Raw genomic sequence first — 26,484 nt, forward strand, 5'->3', positions numbered from 1 at the left:
CCGACAAAACCAATTCCATGAGTCTCTGGAACGTGGCGGGAGCGGAATGTAAGCCCATGGGCAAACGGTTGAATTCAAAAAGGCCCCCAGGTGTCCGGAAAGCAGTTTTAGGTTTAGACTCGTTATCGAGTGGCAATTGCCAAAATCCAGAAAGCAGATCGAGTGTGGAAAAAAACTGCGCTCCCGCCAAGGCATCCAGCGACTCATCCATCCTGGGGAGCGGATACGCATCCGCCATCGAGATTTTGTTTAAGCGGCGGAAATCGACACAAAACCGCAAGGACCCGTCCTGTTTCTTTACTAGGACAATAGGAGCACCCCACGGACTAGAAGAAGGCGAAATGATATCGGCCGCCAACATATCATTAACCGCCGATTGCACATGTTCCTTCTCGGCCGGGCTGAGCCGGAAGGGATTCTGACGAATAGGGGCCGCGTCCCCTGTAGCTATGTGGTGGCGCAACAGGTCAGTGCAGCCGATATCGTACTTATGTTTGCTGAACACGTCAGCAAACTCGATGAGCAAACCCCTCAATGCTCCCAATTGCACCCCGGACAAGTTATCAGAACCCGCACACAGCGAGTCCAACCACTCAGTCCCCTCATCACTTTGAGGATGCGACTCGACAGTAAAATCTGCTTGAGCCACGAGCCGTTCCTCAACGGGCAGCGGCGCGGCGTGAGCCAGCACCGTTCCCTGCGCAATTACGGCCGGCCGCAACCCCGTATTCAGGACCATTACGAACGGCTCACTGTCCCCTCTCACCACGGTTTGAGCAACCGCTAAGTCGAGGCCCTTACTGGCTCTGTTTGACGGCCCCAACAGCACCCCCTGTGCCTCCGCACCCACCTCGAGTGGCTTCCTGAACCGAAGGGGTACTAACATTTGCGATCCCGGGGGTACCCGTACAGTGTGAGTCGCCAGCGCCTGCACCGTCGCACAAACCGTGCGCACTTTGATAGGGCTCGACAAGAAGGCAACCCGCCGACCTGACGGAAGCTCTATGCAGGCCTGATCAATAAGAATTTTGATGGGCATTTTTGACAAAAAGTCCGTACCTAGCAAACAGGGAACGGCCAGCGATGATGATACAAAAATAGGGCCCGCTAATTTAATGTCCCCAATGCAAATAGTCGCCCGAATCTGGCCGATGATCCCCAGGGATCCCCCATTCGCCGCATAAAATGGCACGTCTACCGGCAGAAGGGGTCTACTTTGGACGGGAAGAATGTTATAAATAAGGTCCGAGATGATGGTGGCCGACGCACCCGTGTCAACAAGCACCCGGACCTCAACCCCGTCAATGAACCCCGTTACCACGGACGACCCGGCTGACGCAGCCACGATCCTGTGGGCCAATTCGGACCACTCGACTGCTTGCGGGCCACGTACGGACCCCCCTCGCCGAATTGAACCCCCGGCACCCAGCCGCGAACCCCCCACCGCGAAGCGGCGACCCGAATGTGCCGTGTTTGTGGACCGAACGTGTGAGGTGCCGCGACTTGCCGGGTTTTGTTGGGATGACTTGTGGCCCTGGTCGTCGTCCCGACGTGGTCCTGCGGCGCGCGGACGCGGGGCCCGGCACCCGGCTGCGACGTGACCCCGAAGGCCGCAGTTGTAGCAGACGACGGAAGTCGTAGGTTTCGGTTGCTCCAGCTTGCGGGGCGAACGTGTGGGCGAACGACCTCCCGTTCTCCACTCCCCCGGACACGATGCAGCGAAGCCCCGCTCCTGCATCGCAGCTGGCTGAGGTTCGGCGATCGTGGCGGCCAGTGCCACATTCCCCGGCCATTTGCCGACGACCCCCGGCTTGCGTTTGAGGACCTCGTACGCGTGAATGCTCGTGGCGATCGCCAGGGAGCAGATCTCCATCTCGTCTGCCACGTTGATGGGGACCCCCAACTCGTGGGCCAACACCAGCAGCTGCTCCGTCACCATGGCGTCCTTCCCCTCCTTATCCATGCGGGCAAAAGCCGCGTCCGCCAAGGCGAGCAGTGCCATGCGGTAGGCTAGCGTCGTTTCCCCAGCCACCTTCCGCCGATCGTAGAACTGGTGGCGGCACGTGGAGGGCGGCCCGAACACCTTCGCCATCAGGTGTAGTGCGGCCTGGAGCGTAGAGCGGGACGACCTTGCAGCAGATGTGAAGGCTGCAAGCGCGTCGTCGTCAAGCATCGCTGGCAACGCACGCAGGGCAGTGGTGTCGGACCACCCCGACATCTCCTGATGAGCGAGGAACCTTCGTTGGAAGGCTCCCCAGTCGCCCCCATCCGCCTTGAACGCCGACAGCGCGGGCAATCTTTGCTGGAGGACCCGATCGTCGTCGACGTCGGAGAGATTTTCCCGCGCTCCGCTGGAGTTGTGTAAAATGTCGGCTCGGTTGTCAGGCGCAAAATGGAGGGCTCCGGCGCGCGCTGATGACGTGGGCTGCGCTGCGCGGAGGTGTGCGGCCACGTGGCGTCCGTCTTTCCCGCCAATCAATGGCGGCCCCTCAAAAACGGCGGGAACTTCCAGGCTTTCGGCGCGAAGCGCCGTTTGGCGGGATCCCGCCAGCCTCGCTCCTTCCTCCAACCCCGCAGCCGTTTTCCCGCCCGCTGGAACGGAGATCTCGGCCAAGATTGCAGCGGCGGCGAGCAGCAACTCCGCCAACCGGGAGTGTGCGTCTTGGAGGCTGGTGTCGGAGGCAAGCAGAGCGTCGGCCATCACCGCGAGGTGCTGCATCGGCGGCCACTCCTCGTCCTCTCCTCCCGAGGTTGGTGTCCCCGGTACGCCGTCGTCATCCCGACCTCGCTCGTGGGTACGGGTAGTCTTCCTTGTGTCCATACTTCTTGAAGACAGGTTTACTTCTGACGCCAGTTGTAATGTAGTAACTCCACGGGAGACGACTTCACGGGTAACACACTCTTTATTTTATCAAACTTGGTTACAGGTGACTAACACCTACTTTGTATCTCGGGTGACAAACACCCACTTCGCTACTTGGCGACTAACGCCCACTAAGTTACTCGGATGACCAACATCCACTTAGTACTCGGGTGACAAACACCCACTTAGCTACTTGGCGACTAACGCCCACTGAGTTACTCGGATGACCAACATCCACTTAGTACTCGGGTGACAAACACCCACTTAGCTACTTGGCGACTAACGCCCACTGAGCTACTCGGATGACCAACATCCTCTTAGCTACTTGGCGACTAACGCCACTGAGCTACTCGGATGACCAACATCCACTTAGTACTCGGGTGACAAACACCCACTTAGCTACTTGGCGACTAACGCCCACTGAGCTACTCGGATGACCAACATCCACTTAGCTACTCGGCGACTAACGCCACTGAGCTACTCGGATGACCAACATCCACTTAGCTACTCGGCGACTAACGCCACTGAGCTACTCGGCTTCACTAGGTCTTCAGCTCCGTCTTCGGGTCTTCAACTGGGTAACTCTCCCCGAGTGCTCTCGCGCGTCCCCCTTTATACCCCACCTGCGGACGTCGCTGCGAGCACCCACTTATTCGACCAATCGCCGGGTGCTGGCTACGATCCTCTTTTCCCACATCTCATCGTGCCTCACCACTCACTCCGCGCCGCCTCGTCATCTGTCACTCCCGGCGCGCGCGTCCACACCACGCCCACAACGCGTGCGCAACCCCGCACCCCGCGCCGCCCCGTGATCCATCACTGTCACAGTCGGCGCACGTCAATACCACCACTACATCTGCACCGAACCATCACGTCCATGTTGTCACAGCAGGTTTCGGACTCACAGACCGATTGGGACCTGCAAATTCAAGGGGTCCTGGCAACATACAGATTGGCCCCCCATGCGGCAACGGGATTTTCCCCCTTCTTCCTCATGTATGGCCGCGAACCTGACCCACCTGTTCGGGCCCAGCTGCAGATCCCCGCGCCGCAGGGTAAAACTAAATTGGCCGACCATGTTAAATTTAATCTTGCGAAATTAACAGAGACACGGGATGCTGCCATGCAAAATTCCGACCTACGTCAGAAAGCTAATGAGAGGCTCAGACTGGGTCGCGCGCACGTGCTACAGTGGAAGCCGGGGGACAATGCATGGATGCACTGTCCCCAGGTACCACTCGCGACCTCCTCTAAACTGGTGCGGCCGTGGCGGGGCCCTGTTGAGGTGGTTGAGGTTTTGCGGCCTCAGTGCGTACGCATCAAATGGGGGAGGCGCCGGTGGTTTGTGCACCCCTCCAGATTGAAACCCTTCGTTGCGGTGCGAAGTCCCACTCCACACACGCGTGGCCAAACATGTGGGGGGTCGACCGACTCAAAGGGTCCGTCTCCGCTGCTCTCGCCTGACGTGTTGCCGGCTGTCCCGCCCCCAGGTGCACCAGGAATGACGGGCTCACGCCCAACAACCCCTACGGGGGATGCCGAGGGTCTCGCGACATCGAGAGGAGACTCACTTGGAAATGGACAGTTGCCACCCGACGGCCCGCCATCCGGGGTTGCCCCGTGTGACGGGCCTGCTGCAAGGACGCGCGCAAGAATGCGCAGACTCTTGTGATGCACAAAAAGAAAAGAAAAAAATATTTTTCACATGTTATGTTCACTGTGTACGGCGTCGGTGGTGTGTTCCTGGCACATTGGATTGTACGAATGTTGTGTTCACGGTGTGTTGTGTGTGTGCTAGGGTTCCCTGCAAATTGTATATACGTTGGTTTTACGGATTTCGTATTTATTTGGGGGTGGGGTGCGTCGGGTTATTTTCCCTTCTTGCTTTTCTGTTTCTTGTTGTTGTTCTCGTTCGCGTTATTGTTGAAAAAATTGTGAGGCACACGCGGGGTCGAGGGGTAAATAAACTTTTATTGTCGTTTGTTGCAGCTGGGACGGCTGCAAGCTGTACAGGGGGGGGTGATGTAGGGGTGTTACGGAGGGGCTGTATACATAGGATCACACGGGAAACAAACACAGTGGGCGGGGCTTCGTGAGTGCACGGGGAGGTGCTCTCAACGACGTCCGCACAGGGCAGCCTGGGGGGGCTGGCCCCACCCCTCAGCGAGGGGTTTTGGTATAAAAGGGGATGAGCCGGAGAGCTCGGGGGAGAATGTTAAAGCTAAACCAGTGAAGACCGAAGATCGTCTAGCTAGAGCCCTGGACTCCCCTGGGTCGCCGCCCTTGTCAGGGGCGCGCAGGACCGAGCCAGCGGCGTGGTCCCGAGAACCAGAGCTAGTGCTCTGGGACTCCGGGTACCGTAGCCCGACTTACCAGTGTCGGGCCAGACAGCCTCCCCTAGCCCGTTAGTGGAGGACTAGGAGGTAGGTCAGAGATAGCTAGCAGTGTATTCCCAGCTAGCGGGTGAGGGGGCCGATACCCCCTCCAGTGTTGTATGTCCGCGGTTGTGACAACTGTTGCGGAATAAATACGTGTGCCTCAACCCCGGCGTCCAAGAGTCCTCAACGATATTACAATTATATAAGTGCGATGTTGCTGCTTTTATTTTGTGAACGCAATACATATTGGTATATATGTGTGTACATTTATTCTATTTAGTTTACATTTTTAAGCCTTTTTACGTCCTGTATATTGTTCTTTTAAATAACATAAAGAACACTGCTAAATAAAATTAAAAATGTTATATTTTAAAAAATACATTCACAAAAATCGTACATATGATTACATTATGAGCATTTAACATTAGAGAGTCAAATCAGACAAACCATCTGTCGATAGTAACTAACACATATACACACTAACATGTATTAATGGATATTGCCTTTCGAGAGCTTGGAAGACCGCATCAATTTCTACTTAGTCAAATGCCTGTTTCATAGCCTGCAAAGGACAGGTATAATGGCATTTCACATTCATCAGGTTTTTCTCCAGAATTTGATTGATTGAATGTGGCTGATGGTAGAGAAATATGTCCTTCATCCAGCTTGCTTGTGGCAGTTGGTTGACCTCTCAATTGTCTGTTGTCTGGTTCCTAAATGTTTGTCATGAACAATAAATTGTGTGCAATAAGAAGCTAATCGGTTTGTGATTCATCAAGTCGGTTTTAGAAGAATGATTGAAAGATTGCGCCCCAAGCTGAGATTACTTCCTGCTCAGTCAACAAGACCGCCTGCTTCCACCTCCACAACATTGCCCGTCTCCATCCTACTACACCCCAACGGCTGCTTAGACCCTGGTCCATACTTTAATCACATCCAGGATAGATTTATCCAATGCCCTCTTTGCTTGCAGTCCAATCACTCCAGTCCTGGCCTCACTTCACTTGCTTCCCATCCGTGCGTGTGGACTACAAGAGCCCTGTCCTCGCATTGAAATCCATCCACGGTCTTGCCCATCACTACCTCTGCAACTCCCTCCACCTACATACTTGAGAGGACACCAGGGCACAATGAAATGATGAAATCAGCTCACGTGCAGGAGTCAGATTGTTATATCGCTAGGCCGTGAGATATGGCATTGGATTAGGGAGTCCTTCATCCCACAGTGGATATATTGTAGCTGGCTTACATAATTGGACGAAACAATTCACAATGGGATAGTTGTGAGATCAATTCCAAGTTGGGGGTCAGCTAAACCCATCATCTCTCTTGGGTCAATACACCAAGTATCCCACATTGTGTGAAGCCCACAAAGTGGGTGGTCATCCGAGAGAGATCTGATCCTAACTATGGGAATGTGGTATTGCCACGACAAGGCAGAGCTGCAAAAGGAGATAATGAATGCTGTACAATTGTTTTATTAGGGCTACGCTTTCGCCTCAAGTACGATTAGATGTGTAGCTCTACACACACACATGAGCACGCAGTGTTATGTATGTATGTATGTTGAACTTCTTTCGCACCGTACATAGCCAACTGTGTTAATCGGAGTTACAGGGTGGCCCAAAAGTTAGGACACAAGGTTATTATATTTACTTTAACAAACGTTCAAATTGACTTCCATTCACATCAATGCGTGCATGAATTCTATTTTGAAATGAATTAGGACTTTTTAAAAATATTACAGCTGCATATATAAAAAGCATATACAAAAACAAATTGCACTTGTTCGCCTTTCACCAGTTTTATTTCGATTTTTTTTATTTCATCTGAAAAGGCAAATAAAAATAGATATTAGCAATTATAAGAAAAAAATATTAACATAAAGAATGAAAAATACAAAAAATAATGGCAGTGTTAAATGAAATAACCCTATGTGTCCTGACTTTTGGGCCACCCTGTATAACTTACATATTATAGCCGGCGTGTTAGTCCTGCCATGCACACTGTGGCCGCTCGTGTGAACTTATCAAGGCGTGACGGGCTCAAGGGAGACAGGGAGAGGCAGCGTGAGAGCAGGGAGAGGGGAGGAGTGCGGGGGGGGGGAAGCAAAATCAATGTGAACGCTTGGAATTAATTCGCACCGCCATGCAATTGAAAAGCCCCACTGACATCGATTCATTTCGGCCGAGCGCTAGAGATACAAGGCTGCACGCGGATCCTATACGTCCCGTATAACACAGAGAAGTGGTGTAGCAGGAGAGAGGGAGCGAGAGAGCGAGCGAGAGGAAGACGCACACGCGGAAAGAGGGGGGAACGCCCGCTCTGGTGTCTATCTGCCACTGCTGCTGCTACTGCTGTGCATCGAGTCGGTGGTCCGCAATGGGATTCTATGCACGGGCACTGCACGTGCATGTCCTGCTGGTGTGTGCCCACGTCTACGCACAGGTGAGAAACATAATGGTCGTGCCTCTTGTTGTATTTTTTTTAAGTGGAAATTAGTCAGTCGGCGACTCTCGTATTTTAAGTGCATTTTAAATAATTGTGCTTAACACTGACTGAAACCAATGTGCACACGTGATCGTTCGATTGTCGTCCACGGCTAACGTTCGTGGAGAGTGATATCTGAAACAGTTCTGGAACACTCCCACACCTAAAAACCCTTCATAAATACACACTGACCAGCGTGGTGAAGTATGGCCAAACAATCTCTATGACTAACACGTGCATGCGGTGGCCTTCATCTAGCGGTGACTTGACTGCTTGAGGGACGTAAAACATTTTTGCTCGTGTTATTAATTTGTTTATGGAAGTGACATTATTTTTTATAGCTTGAAAATAAAGTTAATATGAGCATGTAAGCATTATATGGAATGTTTGGTATTTAGACACACAGGACATTGTACGAAATTGCTAAGTGGTGTGGATTGCTGTCCGCCACACCGGTGGTGCTGATGAAGCAGCCAGATTGACACGTTTGTTGACGTGACACTTTTATTAATTGGCGTTGTTGGGTGGTGGAGGGATGTGCAACACACATTTTACTCACGAGGATGTGCCCCAAAAATATTGTATGAACCACTTGCTTTTTTTCTTTGTATATAATATTTTGCAACCATGCATGCAACAATGAAGTTAGGTGAGAATGTAAATGTATGCAACAGACTCCCAGCGATTACCATGAATGTAAAACCCTAACATCAATATCAGTGACTGAAAACAGATGGGGTTTTAGCTTGGTTACGTTAATTTTATGCTCACAATACAGTTACTCCTCTTTATTTACATACATGCGCTTGGAGACAAGCAATTCGTATTTTATTTATTTCAATCATCATGTATAATGCTTGGATTAACTACTGCTATGCATGCTAAATATATGTGCATTTAAAATCAATATTATTAATAGCTATTTAATATCAAAATTAATATTGCATGATTGGGATATTTTGTGAAATGCGTTGCTTTTTAACACAACATTATTTTGAAATACCAAAACATTACTTTAATTAACGTTAATGTCATATGAACGTTGTGATGAAGTGTTCATGGATATATTGATAATTATATGATTACAAAGGAACATGAAGACGAAAAAACGATGATGATATGGAAAGATGATCAGGATGTCCCAGCTGCTTTGATGGTAATGAGGATGATACTGACCTGTTGCATGCAGCAGATGATAATGGCCATGACGATGATGATATTGCTGATGGTGACAATTTTGACATAGAAGATGATGCAGAGGAGATAGTGGTCCCGGGAGAACATCTGAGTTCAAACGAGTGCTTGGTCTGTGAGAGAAAACTTGAGTACTCACAGAAAACCCATGCTTCGAGGGGGCTCTCAATTTTCCACACATATTCAACACGTCGGCTTTCGTGACTAATAGTATTCTTCTTCACAATTCTGGCAAATCGCCTGATGAAGCTGGTTGTAATCACCAGTGAAACCTCGTACTCGAATTGTAAATGTTGTGGTTCTACTCTCCAACACACCGGTAGTAACTATTTGCCACGTTTTGTTTACGTGACAAACCTTGCTAATTTTCTGTGTCGGGTGGGGGTTGGTGAACGACATACATATTTGTATTTACGCCATCTAATGCAAAAAAAATTATTGTGAATATTCAGTGATCCATTTTTGTTCTGCCATTTTCTGGCCATCTCGCAGCTCAGTACGGTCAAACACTCATGATGGAAATGGTGTTAAGAGGACTCCACTTATCAGTGGATTGTTGCCCCCCTTGCACACGTGGGTTTCCTCCGGTTTGCTCCCACAGGCATAAACACTAATTCATGGAGTTGGCCAAATATCCCAATATAGGGCCACAGAGATTGAGCACACGTTGGTGCTGGTTCTGGCTGCCTTCCCGTTTGTCTGTGTTTTCCTGTGCCTCCGAATATAACAAAAACTGTGTGAGTTGCACATTTGTGTATTTACTACATTTTTTTAATTGCTACAGTATTCCCTCGTTATATACGCACTTGATATCCGCGATTATTTGGCTGTCTGCAAATCGCATCTGGAACTCTACATGACTGCATCGAGAGAGAGAGAGAAAGTGATGAGATAAAATGATGAGAGCGAAAATAATGAGGTAAAGAAATAATTACAACCAATTAAAATATTTGCGTCAATGATGATATATACGTATTTAACAGCGTATTTACGAATATATATAAGGTAAATGATTTAAAAAAAAATAGGTTTTCGTAGGCAAATATCATTATCCACGAAATGTGCTGTTCATGAGCATCTCCAGAGTGTATCCCTCGCGAATAACGAGGGAAGACTCTATACATTTTGAGTATTACGGAAAGGATATGCAATCTTTCCGTGTCTACATTTTAACTAGCAATTTGTGTTACTGTTATCCAGGTATGTTTTCCTCCTAACATTGATCACTCTAATTAACCTTACCATTCATCTTGAACAATACAATTAATTTACCGCCATTTGTGAAGTCACTGCCTTTGCTTTTCGAATATTTAAGTGGGGAGTCGTGGCGCAGTGGCTTGCTCACTTTGCTACAACACCACTTACCTAAGTTAAATTCCCAGCCATGGAAAAACTCAGATTTGAGCATCCCCTAGGGAAGACTCAACCTTAAATAAGGGTTGGTACATCATCAGTAATTCTCATCAACATCGTCATCAATCATGATCCTCGTTTATCATATTCATCCGTTATTTTTACCATAATTCAGTTTAACACGTAGGCTTTCGCGACCAATATCATGCATAATACAGGATTTTGGGTCAGATCACGTAAATATATATAAATGTGTCATTGAAGCCGCCACCACCCGACACAGCCAATTAGTAAGGTTTGTCACGTAAACAGAACGTGCCAATTCGTTACTAGTACAACACACCGGTGTGCTGGAGAGCCAAGCCACAGCATTTACAATATGAGTACGACGTTTCGCCAGTAAGTACAACTAGCTTCATCAGGCGACAGCCAGATTCGTGGATTAATCCTCCTGTTTCGTTCCTTAAATAGAGCACACAACACTTGTGTGCTCTTCTTGCGCGACGTGATGGGGGATTCGTGATTGCATATCAATGACTATGGGTACTCATTTTATTATGTTTTATTTTTATTATTTTATTACTTCCCTTCTACGTGACTTTACCGAAAGAACCAAGAAGATGAATCCCTGCAGTCACGAAAGCTTTAAATCGAAACTGTATAGGCATTTTTAATATTGTATTATTTAATGATTCACTTCCAAGCAGCACAACGTCTATAGCTATCCGAATGGTTAAAATTATTTTTATTTCTCTCAATTTCGATAGATTCTCTAATTAGTATTGACCAGTATTAACTAGTTTTGCACAGAACTTGAACATTATCAAAATCAATTGAGTGTCTTTGTTGGCACGCGTCTTCTGTCACTACTGACTGTTGTATTTGGGAGTATTTAATATTTCTTTGGTGTTCTTTTAGTCTGGTGCTGATTATTTGTCCTGTTTGCCCAACATAGCATTTGCCACAAGTGCAATTAATCCGGTACACACCTTCTGTTTATAAATCATATCGTTGAGCTATCACTTATGGCCAGGTCGCTTCTGAAAAATAACTATATAGCTCAGTGGGCCTTACATAGTAAAATTAAAAAATATATTTTTTGGTTAGTTTTTTTATTTGTATGTGCCTTCCTTACCCAGTCATGAAACATTTATTTTCAGGAGGGTTCTCTCAAGTTTTTGCAGTCAGGGGTTATGTCACTTTCTACATACAAACTGAAGGCACCCCAATGGGTTCTCCCTTATCTCCGGTTGTAGCCAATATTTTCATGGAAAATTTTGAGATGGACGCCATCCAGGCATCCACTCTACCCCCGTCCCTGTTGAAAAGGTACGTAGATGACACGTTTGTCATCTGGCCACATGGCCAACCAGCTCTAAACCAATTCCTCAACCACATCAATTCCATACATCCAGCCATCAAATTCACCATGGAGGTTAAAAAGGATGACATGCTATCCTTCTTGGATGTCCTAAGAAAAAAGAGATTAGATGGCTCAATGAGCCATTCTGTCTACAGGAAATTAACCCATACTGATGCCTACCTAAAACCTGATTCCTACTACCATCCATCCCAGAAGAATCCCCTCATCAAAACGCTACACCATAGAGCTCAATGTATCTCCGACCATGAAAACCTAACCAGTGGACTCAAACACATACACCAAGCTCTCAAGGCGAATGGATATCCTGACTACGGATCTGCAAAGCCAACACCCCAACCGTGAGGACGGAGCCATCTGAGGATCCAATGAAAACCATCACCCTGCCTCACATAGCAGGGGTAACCAAAATGATTTCAAAAATCATGAACAAACACAAGATCCAGGTCCGATTTAACACAGTACATAAAATTCGTGATCTGATCCCATCTGTGAAAGACAAGATTCCTGACATACAATATCCCGGCGTCTACAAACAAAGCTGTATTTGAGGCAGCAGTTACATTGGGGAAACTAAGCGACATGTTTCGGACTGTGTCCGTGAACATAAGGCAGATTTGCAACATTGTAGGACTAATACTTCTGCCGTGGCTGATCATTATTTTATTGCGGCTTGCTCACACAAAATAGATTTCTCGAAGACGATGGTATTTTGCAAGCCTACTGGTTGTCAACAAAGATTCGTTCATGAAGCCATCCATATATACAGACACAGAGACAGTTTCAACTGAGAGGAAGGTTATAGACTGAGCGATCATTGGAAAATGTCATCAACCACTTTGGGTCATGACTTGATTTGTGTTTTCCTGTCAACCTCCACTGTCAGCAGTGTGGGTGTGTGGAGCGAGGTGCAATGCTTTGATTGGTGTAGACCTACTGCCGGTGTCGGAGCTTTCTCCTACATTAACATTAGCTGCCCCACCCATGTTTAAACCTTTATAAACAGCTCTTTGATTGGTGTAGATCTAATGCCAGTGTCCGAGCCCTCTCCTACATTAACATTAGCTGCCCCACCCATGTTTAAACCTTTATAAACAGCTTTTGATTGGAGTAGACCTAATGCCAGTGTCCGAGCCCTCTCCTACATTAACATTAGCTGCCCCGCCCATCTCTAAACCTTTATAAACAGCTTGCCCTCAGAGGCTAACCTCCCTGTTCCTGATGACGACTACTTATGTTGCAATCGAAACGTCGTGATATTTTTATTATCTTTATTTTTATTATTTTATTTTTATTATTTATTTTTAAGTGACTTTACCGAAAGAACCATAGAATATGAATTCCTGCAGTCACGAAAGTTTTAAGTCAAAATTTAAGTGTGTTACTCTTTCGGTAGAGGGCTCCTGGCTCTTATTCCAGTGCCTGCAAATTTGCAGGGCATTGATACACTTTGTGGTGTGTGTGTGCACTGGGAGCCAATGCCCTTTTTCTGACATGCAGTTCCGGTTTACATTCTACGATTATCCCTTTTAATATGATAGTCACGTGGGTTCTGATTTATGGTTGTGCCCCTGTTCACACTATATAAAATTTATGTCAGTTTTTAGGGTTACAATTTCAGTTCATGTCACTCTCCATTCACAAGCTGTGATTCAAATTAAGATGTTAATTTAGCCACAATCGGTTTGGGTGCACTGAAATATTAATTATAAAAATTCTGATTGCTTGTTTCGTCAGCATATACGTGTTATCCATAAAAATCCTCGGTAATAAGTATTACAATTACCTAGAAGTAATTTTACAAGCTGCGTTCACCTAACTTCAACTAACACAACCGCTAATATTTATAATCAATGGTGCAAGTGATGGTGAAAACATGAAGACTGCCCAACACATTCTGTGAGTCACTGATATTGGTATCTGAAAACATTCCCAAAGGGACATCGTGCAGCATTGCTAATCCACATGAACATTCATACATACGAATCATCCATATTAAGTGCAAAATAAGTCAGCTATGAATACTATTTTCATTCTGTCAATGATTACATTTTGCAACAGTAAATATTGAAATATTTGTGAATGGGTGTTTAACATCCAATTTCGAGCAAACGGCATGATTAGACAATGCCTCCTGTCAACTCCATGCAAACCAGTGGTGAATTTGTTGATAAGTATAACCCGTAAAAACAAAGTTTTTCACTATAAATCCTTTATATGCGTGGCAGCGAACTTAATATAAAGGATTAAAAATATATTCGCCTGTGGAGGACGCGGGGATCAATCCCGCGACCTTTGGCATGGGAAGCGAGGGCGCTACCAACTGCGCTACTCCGCCACGGCCTGTGGAGGGGTTACGCTCTGGGCTCTTATACTGTGACGTTCAGCCAAAGCCAAGAATGAGTTCTATTTGAATATATGTAAAATAATATTTTTTTGCCTAAAAAGTGTAAAATTTTGGGAATTTTTTTTCACGAACAGTAATTGTCTGTCACAACGAGTCTGTGTGGAAAATGTCAGCTCGATTGGATCACGGGAAGTGGGTTAAAAAACGACCGAAAGATTTGCACGGTCGTAAGCAAGCAAGCACGTGTAGTGACATAGAATGGTCACTACTGTGTCGGCCTGTACGAGGGCTGGGGGCCCCAAGGGGGTGCCTGGGGGGTCACGTGCTGGAGGGATCCGGACCTTCCCAGAGGTGGGGGAAGTGAGGCGTGTCCTGGGAAGGGAGGCGTGGCCTGAAGAGAGCCAGCCACGCCGGGGCGGAGCCAGCCACGCCAAACCAGATATAAGCGTGGTGTGAACGCAGAGCGAGGCTGTTGTACTGTACTCCAAAGTGAAGACATCATCGGTCGTCAAGTCCCGAGTCGTCGTCCTGGGCCAGGCAGGCCGTTGCCTGCCTGGTCCAGTCTGTGTCGTGTTCCAGAGTGTTAGTGAGTTGAGGAAGGTGGTCACCACCTTATGTACAGTGTTATATTACTTACCGTTTAATAAATAGTGTTGCCTCCAAGCCGTGTGTGTGTGCACCTAATTCGGTCTTACTACACACGCAAGCAAGCACGCAAGCAAGCATGCGAACTTAATATAAAGGAATCATATTCTCAGGAGTCTACAAATTGAGTTGCATTTGTGGTGATTGCTACATTGGAGAAACGAAACGTCATGTTTCTGATCGTGTCCGCGAGCACAAGTCAGATCTGAAACACGGCAGAACTGATTCTTCTGCCGTTGCCGATCATTGCTACAACTCGGTGGGCTCTCATGAAATTGTCTTTTCCGAGACCAAGGTTCTCTGCAAACCTCCCGGCTACCATCAAAGGTTTGTACACGAAGCCATACTAATATACAAACACAGACATAATTTCAACCGTGATGATGGGTACAAACTTAGTAATCATTGGAAAGATGTTATCAACCACGCAAAAAAGACTTAATTACACTTTTTTGGACCATCTTATCTGACAGGCACTATTTTACTTTACTTTACCGAGTGTTAACATCCCCAGTTTTTTAACAGTACTCTCTTCATTGTTCATCCAGCATTGGTATAAACATGGGCATTTTCGTTATTTTGTCTATCATGTGTATCAGACCTCCCCTCCCCCTCTCTGTCCATTGTGTTGGCGTGTGCAGCAGTAACCGCGTCCAAGCCGTCGTCCAATTTTTTTGGCTCCCCCTCCCGATGCGTTGTATTAACACCCCGTGCTGTCTTTGAGCCCCGCCCCCCTCCCTCCCGATACGTTCCATTCATTAGCTACCACATTCTGATGAGCTCCCCCCCCCTCTCCTCCCCCCTTCAACTTGCTTATAAGGGATTACATCTTGAATCATTGCCTCACTTGATGCAGCTAATTCGGCTGTGACGGTCCCACCTGATGACGGAGACTTGTGTTGCCTCCGAAACGTCGTGATTTTTGTTTTATTTTATTTTATTTTCATAAATTTTGATGTTTTACCTACGTGACTTTACCGAAAATCCTGAGAATATGATTCCTTGCAGTCACGAAAGCTTCAAATCTAGAATTAATATAAAGGATTTAAAAAAGGGGGAAATTATAGTGCCAAGGCACCCCACCCAAGGCTCAATTTGAATATTATAGATAATATATAGTAAGATAATAAATGATTGTGATGAATAACTATACATTGTACGCCGCACTAATGCCTAGTGCCAATAATCCCTTACAAATTAAACTGACGGCGTTCCCTAAAAATATACAGTGAGTAAATTTGCCCTGAAACTCCTTCAGCAAGAAGTAATGTGTGCAGGTGTGCTATGAGCAGAGCAGTTGTGTTCATTAGGGCGATGCTTGCATTGGAAGATTGTACTAATTTAGCGATATGGACATATCTGCTTGTGTGTGGGCCAAGGGAAAATCGCGGTCGTCACCCCAACTAGCTGAGGTAACTAACCGGAAAGATATATGCAGAATAAACACGGATAGTCATATTCTTAGGTTTTTTCGGTAAAGTCACGTAGGTAAAACATTAAAATAAATGAAAGTAAAATAAAATAAAAATCACGACGTTTCGGAGGCAACACAAGTCTCCGTCATCAAAGTTTGTTGGCAACATATTTTTTAATCCCACATTAATTTCCTCGTAACCAATCTTAACATTCCAAACGATATTTTTTGTTGCACGCGTGTTTAAAGGCTATCCTGCAGGATCACCTCTGCCACAACATAAAGTTCACAACCTAAAGATATTTTGACTATCAGTCAGTCTTAAACACGTGGAAGCTGCATGGAGAGCGGTATGCTCATTTAAGGGCTCTTCCCAGAGTGTAAACATGAAGTTAATTGGATATATATCCATTTTATTGAAGGCTGTATAGGTTAACATGAGGATCTAAAATCCGCATCCCTTGGATATGGAAAGCCAATGTAAATCCTTTGGAATTGTTGTGGCATCCCATTTTTTTTTTACTTAATAGGGCGATTGAGTTTTCACCATTTGCAAGTGTTTCAGTTCGGACGCAGGTAAAACAGTGGTTTAAAACACGCAAACATTTGTAAAAAGCACTTAGGCTTTGTGTATTACACAAAAGCCATCAATGTTTCCTAAGGAAGTGCATTGTGGTCCCTCATATCTTTGATCACTATCAAAATATATTTGAGCAAACGTGACCGACAGAAATGCATGTAGGTAAATCGGAAATGCGTGTATTACAATAACTAATTTCGAATAACACACTACAATGAATCATATTTTCTTTGGAACTGGATCGCACTCATGTCTGACGCCGGTCCTGAGCCATTGCTGGAGATTCCGCATTTCCAATGTGGTGGTAAGTTTCTCTATAGGACAACTTAAGTGTTAATATATACAGTTGTGTTAGTTGACCCTTGGGTCACTGGTCATACTGTAACTGTAGTATCAACATATTTTGAATGAGGTAACTAGCTCAGGAGTAGCATTCAAGGATAATTGAATTATTTGGGTTAAAATGTGGTTTCCGAATATGCATTGAATGAGTAATTCGTACCAGAGTGCTATCAAGAATTCCGCTTGGTATTTTTAAAGCACTTTCATTAGTCCTGTTTTCATTATGTGAAGCAACGGGATTTATTTTCCTACTGATGTCATTTATCTGTTGACCTATAACTGAAGTGTCTCAGACATTTGCGACGTGTGTGCTATGCACTGCTTCAAATTTAATGCTGCGTCACGATTTTTTGTACCCTTTCCGAAAGATCGATTCTGACGATGTCATCACCAAAGAGGAGCAGATGTTCATGCTGACAGAGGCCAAGAAACATTGCGAGAGAACAATTCTCTCCACAAATGCATCTTTAGCGGGTATGATGTTGTGTCAGTGTGCATCGGTTTTCATGCATCTGGGATTAGTCTCAGATTTCATGTATTTTTATATTTTTTGGCCCATTTTCAGGTGAATCACTTTTTTCTCCACATTTTTACAAAATGTACTAAATTTAATTGTTTACTCAAAAAATAATCGTTTTAACAATTTTAAATGAGGAATTTAATGAAGCATTTTAACAGAACTTTCCATTAGGTAAACTAACAGTTTAATGTAAACCTTACATATATATTTATAATTTAAGAAGTTACACATAAACACACTTTTTACAGGAATTTACCTTACTTCTGGCGACATCATATCTTAAGATTAATTAGAAAAAATTTCTGATCTCCCAAATATTGTATGTACGCCAAAGTTTCATATGTATCGGATTCATTTGAAATTCAGAACACATCCTGAACATGTATGTGGATTGCAAGAATGGGGGACACAGACAGTGTATCTGTAAATCACCCTAATCAGTTAACCCATAACTTCTGGGTTTGACTCATGACCTCTGCCAGCGAGTCGTCACCACCTCATCTGATATTAAAGTGTAGCTAGATTGGTACATGTGTAGTGTGCTAATTCACAGACACTTGTAGGAGGTACTCTCTCTTTTATTCCGGCCTTCATAACCTTAGGGGATAACCACACACCGGGTCGGGACAGCCAACATGCTGCCAGACCCACAACTTGAAGAGGGTGAAGATCACAATGATGACGGCACGACGAGTTCCACTCTAGATCGCAGCAACCCCGACTGTGAGTCGGAGCTCGCCTTATATCCTGCCCAGCGTGGCCAGGCTCCGCCCGCGGCCCCGCACCCCTCTAAATCCCCGAGATAACCTCCGTGCCTTGCCCACAGGTGCAACTGGTAGAATGAACTGTTACCCCTAATTCTATTGTCTACCAATCTCCCAGCGGCACACGCTCCAGTGACTCATTCTATGTCACTACATCACACCCCCCCCCCCCCCCCCCCCGTGAAAAAAACCCAGCCGTCTCGGCTGACCTCCATGCAACACTTCGCAATGTATGGCAACAATCCAGCCCCCAAAATAACAGCAATCCAATGATGAGTAGGGGTGGTCATCTGAACCGAACCATATTGGAATGGGTCCTTTTCGCCAGTCCCTTGTATGGACCTGGCACGGGTCCCCCAGGGACCCTGGGGGTGACTCGCAGCTGGCCCAATGGCGTGGTCCCCCCCAGGACGAAGATGGAGAAGAGGAAGAAGCGGGTGGCAGTTGTACCGTCTACCCCGGTCTGCCTGTGGGCGGCACCGCCGCCGTTTCCATGTGCGTCACGCCCTGGGATCCTGCGGATGGAAGAACAGAGTCTCGCAGAGGCGAAATCTCCGTAAACGTACGTCCGTCCCTGTCAGACACATCACACACCTGGCCATCAGATGGTGGAGATGAATTTCCCTCATAAGGTGGAAAATATGGTTTCAGTCGTGATGGGTGCACATACACACTGCGGCCTCCAAACCTCAATTACCTCCACCGGGCCCTGCCATGGCCTATGTAATTTAGGAGATGTGCCCATGGGCACCTGAGGGCAATGCAGCCATGCCCTCACCCCAGGTTCCCACGGTTTTCCCGATTCCTTAAGCCCAGCCAATTTCTCATTTGCAGCCTGCCAGTTGTCGAATTTCCCCGGGACGCCTCCTGTGCCTCCGTCAACCGCTTTAGGGCGAGGCTCATCAGTCCCGGCACAGCGACTCTCTTTTTGCTTGGCTCAATATTTAACTTGGCTTCCATGGGGGGGGGGGTCGCATTCTCTTCTATAGATTAAAAAAAAAAAATGGGGAGAATCCAGTAGAGGCATGAGGGGCCATCCGATCGGCCGCAAGAACTCCCGGAACGTGTTGGTCCCAATCGGACTGTGCCTCGTTGACTTGTTGGCACAACATGGACGTAAGTGTCCTATGTAAATGCTCGACCATCCTGTCAGTCTGGGGATGTGTAGGGCGAGGTTCGAATTTTCTTCATACCTAACAAATCACATACCTCTTGCAATAGTTTTTAAGAAAAAATTCCACCCTGGTCCGTAAGGAGACGTCACATAACCATGCAGGAACACGTCCGTAATAAACGCTGCCAACTGATCCGGTAGGCGCCATGCCACTGGCCACCGTGACAGGTACTCTACCCCTACCAGCAATAATTTATTTCCCCTCAGAGTGGTAGGAAATGGCCTGAGGATGTTGAGGGCAACGAGCTCGTTTACACGGGACACCCCAATGGATTGCAGCGGTGGTCGGGTCAGTCTCGGCGGGCGCTTCCGGTGAGCACATTCTATACAACCCGGGCCAAAAGAAGTTCAGCTTCAACGTAGCCAATGTTTTCTGCACCCCTAGGTGCAATCGCACATGGGCAGCTCTCGCCACTCTACCCCGCAGAGCAGTTGGCACCACGATACAGTACCGCTGTACTTCCCTATTCCAGCGCATAAGTAGCCCATCTCGGAGGAGCACGGGGGACATACTCCCTAGACCCATGCTATCGCTTGGTGCATCACCACGGCGCCATAACTTTAGTTAGGAGGCATCCTCCGCTTGGAGGCGCCCCCATTCCTCATGCGCAACACCAATAGTATTATCGCATGCCACCCCCGGTGCGGGTGGCGGAGCATCCATCGATGCTACCACGGCACCCGGCCCACCCACATTCACCTGCTTACAATGGCCGGCGCTCATCAAACATGCACACTGGCTCTTCAGCGATAACTGTGACATAGTGTCCACGTTGCAGTGGTGTAACCCTTTCCTTTAGGTGACTTCGAATTAATAATATTGCAATATTTCCAACCCACGGACGGCTGATTAACACATAGCACGTATTGCAAAGCCGCGTGATCTGTGCGCACCATAAACTGCCTACCATAGGAGGTACAGGCAGTACTGTTGTACAAAGTGCACGATAGCCAACAACTTGTGGAGTGTAACACAATAGCGCTGCTCTGCGGGGGACACCACCCGGCTACCATAAGCGACCACGCTCTCCACCTGTGACAACACGGCGCCGATCCTGGTATCACTGGCGTCCGTATCCAATGTAAACGGCAAGGAGAAATCGGGGTATCAAAGGGGGAGTGCGTTCATGAAGCCGTCGCGCAGCGTAACAAATGCGGCTTCCTCCATCCCCCACCGAAACCTCTGGCCCTTAGCCGTGAGAGCATGGAGCGGCATCGAGATTGTCACAAATCTGGGCATGAAGCGGCGGTAATACAACACGAACCCCACAAAACTGCGGACCTCACCCACCGACGTGGGGGTCGGCCACTTACGCACACAGTCTTGTCAGGGACCATGGCGATCCCGGACTCGGTAACAATGTTCCCCAGGTATTGAACCAATTTTTGCAAGAGCTAACATTTCTGTGGCTTGAATTTCAAATTAGCCGCCCGCATTTTAACAAATACCGCATGCAACCACTGCAGATGTTCTTGTAACGTGCGGCCAAAGACAATTACGTCATCCAAATAGATCAGACATGACTCCCATTGGAGCCCCAATAGTACCAACTCCATAAGTCGCTGAAACGTAGCCGGAGCCGAGTGAAGCCCCATCGGAAGCACATAAATTGAAACAGCCCTTGCGGAGTCCGGAACGCGGTTTTGAACTTTCATCCAGGGGCAACTGCCAAAACCCTGACAATAGATCCAGGGTGGAGAAAAAGCATCCAACGAATCGTCCATCCGTGGGAGAGGATACGCGTCCGCCATGGAGACCTTATTCAATTTCCGAAAGTCCACACAAAATCGCAAACTCCTGTCCTTTTTAACCAGAACAATGGGAGCACCCCATGTACTGGTTGATGGGGAGATTATATCAGCGGCCAACATCTCGTTGACCACCTGACAAGCGTAGACCTTTTCCTTCAGACTAAATTGAAATGAGTTCTGACAAATGGGAGCGGCGCCACCCGTATCAATATGGTGACGCATCGGGGACGTGCAGCCCACATTGCATTTACCCTTATTAAATACATCGGAGAATTCCCGAAGCAATGCCCGCAACTCGCCCCTCTGCTCCCACGACAAACCCGAATTACCCATGCACAACGGATCCATCCACGAGTCATCCAACACCGCTCCCCCTTCAATCCCGGCCACGACCCGAGTGATTACATCATCCGTATCCTCACAACACGCAGCCGTCGCGTGGGCCAACACTGTACCAGCCTGTATGACCGTGGTATCCAGCCCAGCATTTAATACTTGCAGGAAGGGCTCCTGATCCCCCCTCACTATTGTCTGAGCCCCTATCAAAGTGAGCCCATGAACTGCTTTATTGGAAGGGGTTAAAATAACCCCACCCCCAATGATTTTCTGGTCGAGCCGCTTCTGCAGCCTCAAGGGTACAATCACCTGTGCACCCGGGGGAACCCTAACAGTTTCACACACCAGGGCCCGAACCACAGCGTTAGCCATACACCACCCAGTTGGGGACTCCAAAAACCTCAACCGATGCCCCGACGGTAACTCCACACAACCCTGGTCAAATTAAATTTGGAGGGGCATTCTCTTCAAAAAATCCATCCCCAATAAACAAGGCAACGCCAATGAACGTGAAACCAACACCGGGCCCGTCCTTTCAATATCGCCAATCCGTATTGATGCCTTAATTTGGCCCACAATGCCATTAGCGGCAACACACGGATTATCGACCGGACTAAGGCAACTCTCCGTCGACGGCAGAGTCCTAAAAATTAACTCAAAAACCATGGTGGCGGATGCCCCCGTATCTATGACCATCTGCACCTCAACACCCTGCACAAATCCACATACTGTGGATGATCCCACTGCCATGACACGGTGTGCCAGTGAGGTCCATTGCCCGAATCCCCACGGCCAACCATCACGCACCGAAGCACCACCTTTGTACCCCGTATCCCTATGAGGGGTAATGGCATGTGCACCCGACACTGACTGCAATGGGAATGCATGAGGTGGCTGTGTCGGAAGGGTGTGTGACGCATCGCGACCTGTCTTTGGACCCAGAGGAGTGGAGGCCGGCAGGGCGGAGGACGGCGAAGCCGGGAAAAACTGCCCCAAATCCTGGAGATGTGGCCCGTCAGGCCACACCTGAAGCAGGTAACGGGGCTCCGTCATGGCGGAGGCAAGGTCCCCCCCGCTGGTCCCGTCGTCGTCCCGCTCCGACTCTCCCCCGTGGGCTCCAACCACCCAACGCGCAGACCCAGGGAGACTCCCGGTGCTTTTGGTCGCCCTCTTCTCCTGGAAATCCAGCCCCGGACGCCACCCCGCCACATCGTCGCAGGTTACAGTGGGCCTGAATGCATCGGGCGACATGAATCGATGACAGGTCATCCTCCTCTGTTGCCGGCAAAAAAACGTTCATTTCCTGAGTCAGCGTCAAAAGTTTCTCTAGCACCAGAGAATTCAGTCCTGCCCGCTCTATCCTTGGATACGCATCCTGGGCCAGTGACAGTAGTGCGCTGCAGCAGGCAAGGGGCATCTCAGTCTGCCCCCGACTCCGCATCACGAATTTCCACTGCGCGTTGGACGGCGGGTCAAAAATTGCCGCCAACTGGCCATACGCCTGATGCAGCGTCGTTCTGTCCACCTCGGGAATGGAAATGAGCACCGCCAAGGCTGCGTCATCCTGCGTGGTGGGAAGAATATGTAGTGCCTCTGCATCGGACCACCCCGTGAGCCCACAAGTGGCAGCGAACCACCACCGGAAGGCCGCCCAATCATTCCCCGCAGCCGAAAATCACTTGAGAAACGGCAGCCACTGGGAAGGCACCCCCAAATGAGCCGTCCACGGCAGGTTACTTTCGGCGGGACTCGATACCCACCCTTGGTCGGCAGTGACGGCGGAGTCGCCCATTCGCTGCCCTCGATTCGCAGCCTCCTCCACCGGCCCTTCCTTGCCCAGCTGCCCCACCAGTGCCGTCACCGTGGAGAGCAACTCCACGATGTGCGCGCTGAGTGCCCACAGCCCTTCTCCAACCGGTGACGGCTCAGGATCGTCGTCCTTCACCCGCTGCCCTGCCGGGACCGCCACTCCGGGACCCCCCCGCCGGGGTCTCGACTGCTGGGGCTGCCCAAGAACCCTCCTCGCTGTCGTCATCTTCGCCCGAGGACGTTCTGATGAGAACCATCCTCTTTGTGGATTCCGCCATAGCCTATTTCCCCCTTAAGGATTCGAAAGGACATTTTTTTTCCTAAAAACCCTACAATAGAAATGAAAAAAATGTTGTTAACACTCCTGACACCAAATGTAGTGTGCTAATTCACAGACACGAGCAGGAGGTACTCTCTCTTTTATTCCGGCCTTCATAGCCTTAGGGGATAGCCACACACTGGGTCAGGACAGCCAACATGCTGCCAGACCCACAGCTTGAAGAGGGTGAAGATCACAACGACAACGGCACAACGAGTTCCACTCCAGATCGCAGCAGCCACGACTGTGAGTCGGAGCTCGCCTTATATCCTGAACATTGTGGCCAGGCTCCACCCTCGGCTCGACACCCCTCTGGATCCCCGAGATGGCTCTGTGCCTTGCCCACAGGTGCAACTGGTAGAACGGGCTGTTACCCCTAAATCTATTTTTCTCCCAATCTCCCAGCGTCACGCTCTCCAGTGACTCATTCCACGTCACTACACATGCACTGGGGAAATTACCGTCACTTCGTAGCAGCAGACAGCTATTGTTACAATAGGTGCGTGTTTTTTAAACGATTATAAGTGAATCTTTGGGCCACACTTTATCAAAACGTCCCATTAGTTGCATTTTGTAATGACGTTGAGAGCATCCGTCCGAAAAAAGAATTGATAACAAAATCTGGAAAGTTTCTCACACAACCTGGCAATGTAACCAATGCAACGGTGACAATGGAACAGAACCCGTTCGTAAGTCGGGGACGGTTCGTACTATTATTTCTATAATTATGTATATTACATTTGTTGATTTGATGCTAATTCAGATACATGTGGTAGAATAATTACGTAAATAGAAATGTCTAAATTATCGGAAAACCAAACAACAATAGAGGACATTGTGATGATTACATGGACACAAGGCACTGAAAACACTGTGGCCTAACAAAAACAAGTTACGAATAACGATCATGAAACTCACTACTCTTTAAATGTTGTGGTACGGCCATTCAATGTGTTTTTGGATTGTGCTGTGCATTGATTGGCATAATATCTAACGTTTTGCACCACACGCTAGAGAGCTGCAGAAATAACACTTGATACAACCGCAAAAACACATCATAGAGCTAATGATTAAACACATACATTCTCCAAATAAAGTGTAATACCCTTGGCCCGCCAATGTTTCAAGACTTAATCTGTGCCAAGAAGAGTTATTTGTCTCATACCTCGAACCATCCATTCACAGCACACCTAACTTCGTTATCATTAGGACATTTCTTTCTCAACAAATCGATTATTTAACTTGCAAATATGTAAACGTTCCTGAGAGCCAGGTCTGGTGAGTATCGGGTTTCTCCAGAATTTCTCAATTAAAAAAAGAATTGTTTTATTATGTTTTACATTTATTTTTTATGGCAGAGATGAACTTGTATTTAAATATTTTCGAAAACAGCAGAGACTGGATATAAGAACGTCTTCTACAAGCACAGTTAGGTTAAGAGAAATGCATCCTTACATTACACTGGTTGGCGGGGAGGAGGAAAAGGAAAACTTTAAATATAAGCACACCTGGACTTGCTCCTAAGGGGTTTGCTTTTTCTATCTATCTTATACTGATAACTCCCTCATTGCCTTCCCATCATTGTTATGAGCAGGAACTCAGCATTTATATGTGCCACAGACACTCGCTGCACTGCTGAGTGGGATGGCTTGATCTGCTGGTCGTGGGGGCTGCCAGGCTCAATGGTGCGTGAGAAATGCCCTTCCTACATCTACGACTTTAACGCACACGGTGAGTTCGTATAACTTGGAACCATGTGAGGTCAGTGCAACGTTGCCATTTTATAGCAATGTGTAAAAGTGAAAGGAGCAATCCTGAAATGTTTTGTTCACGTCACTGCTGGCGCAAGGGCCGCCACTCGATGGAGCTCTAGAGAGCCCCTCTAGATAGTATTTGGCCTACTCTTCCACGCTGGCCAGTCATCCTGGAATAGGTAGGAGTAACCACACTTTACCCACAACATGTGATCTGCCGAACGACTCACTGTGGCCTACCTATTTATACTGCCGAGTGGAAAGAGGTGGGGCTGAATGTAAGAAACATACCGAAATGTGTCAACTTCCCCTGCCGGGAGGTCACATAGAACCAGTGTCCTCTGGATTGAAAGTCCATTGTGATCACCATTACACCACAGCAACATCCCAGGAATGTGTATTCGGCCTTAAGCGTGGGAGTGGTGTTTCATATATGCGACACCGAAGGGTATAATTTACATTTACCTTATAGATTGTAAAATATCGTTCGGAATTCTTAAAAATGCATTCTAAGCTAAAAGACTGGTAAAGCCCAACATGAAATGGTTGTTTAATGGAATGAAAATATTGCACACATTAATCATTTGTGACAAATGTATTTATTTTATTGAAAGTTGTTTATCCCACTTGTAATGATATGTTAATTGCACACTGGAGAACCAGATGTCAACAATAATGATTGATTATCTATATAATAATGATATACTTTTGCAGGGCGCTAAATGTGTGCTAATTTAGTATCATTGAAGCTGACTTTCATACTTCAAGTAATGAATCAAAACCTTACTTTCCTTTTTTATTCATTCATTTCATTATACGAAAATGTATTAAGCACAAATGTATTTATTCCTAATATTTATAATCACCACCAGCAGCAGAACACGCATATCAAGTTCAGAAATAGCCCAGGAAAAATATTAAAGAACATAACGAAAACTCAGCCAATATCTGGCTAGCCCGGAGGCCTCACACATTTCATCATTTTAATTGAGTTTCGACTCAATCACAATTGTCTACCCTGAGAGAGGTAAATCCTATCGAGTGCAAATTGCAGTTTTAGTGTAGTTTT

At 47.4% G+C, this 26,484-nt stretch overlaps 1 protein-coding gene across 1 annotated transcript in view; it reads left to right on the forward strand.

Annotated features, from left to right (window-relative positions):
- The first annotated feature begins 7,623 nt into the window (after nucleotides 1-7,623).
- The window catches only part of LOC144938045 (parathyroid hormone/parathyroid hormone-related peptide receptor-like), a 54,653-nt gene continuing 35,792 nt past the window's right edge, over nucleotides 7,624-26,484 (forward strand). Inside the window, exons 1-3 of the mRNA XM_078865735.1 lie at nucleotides 7,624-7,689; nucleotides 17,356-17,461; nucleotides 25,282-25,392. Coding sequence (XP_078721861.1) covers nucleotides 7,624-7,689; nucleotides 17,356-17,461; nucleotides 25,282-25,392 — 283 coding nt within the window. The remainder of the gene's footprint in view (nucleotides 7,690-17,355; nucleotides 17,462-25,281; nucleotides 25,393-26,484) is intronic.

The sequence above is a fragment of the Lampetra fluviatilis genome, chromosome 21, assembly GCF_964198595.1.
Source record: "Lampetra fluviatilis chromosome 21, kcLamFluv1.1, whole genome shotgun sequence".
NCBI classification, from domain to species: Eukaryota; Metazoa; Chordata; class Hyperoartia; order Petromyzontiformes; family Petromyzontidae; genus Lampetra; species Lampetra fluviatilis.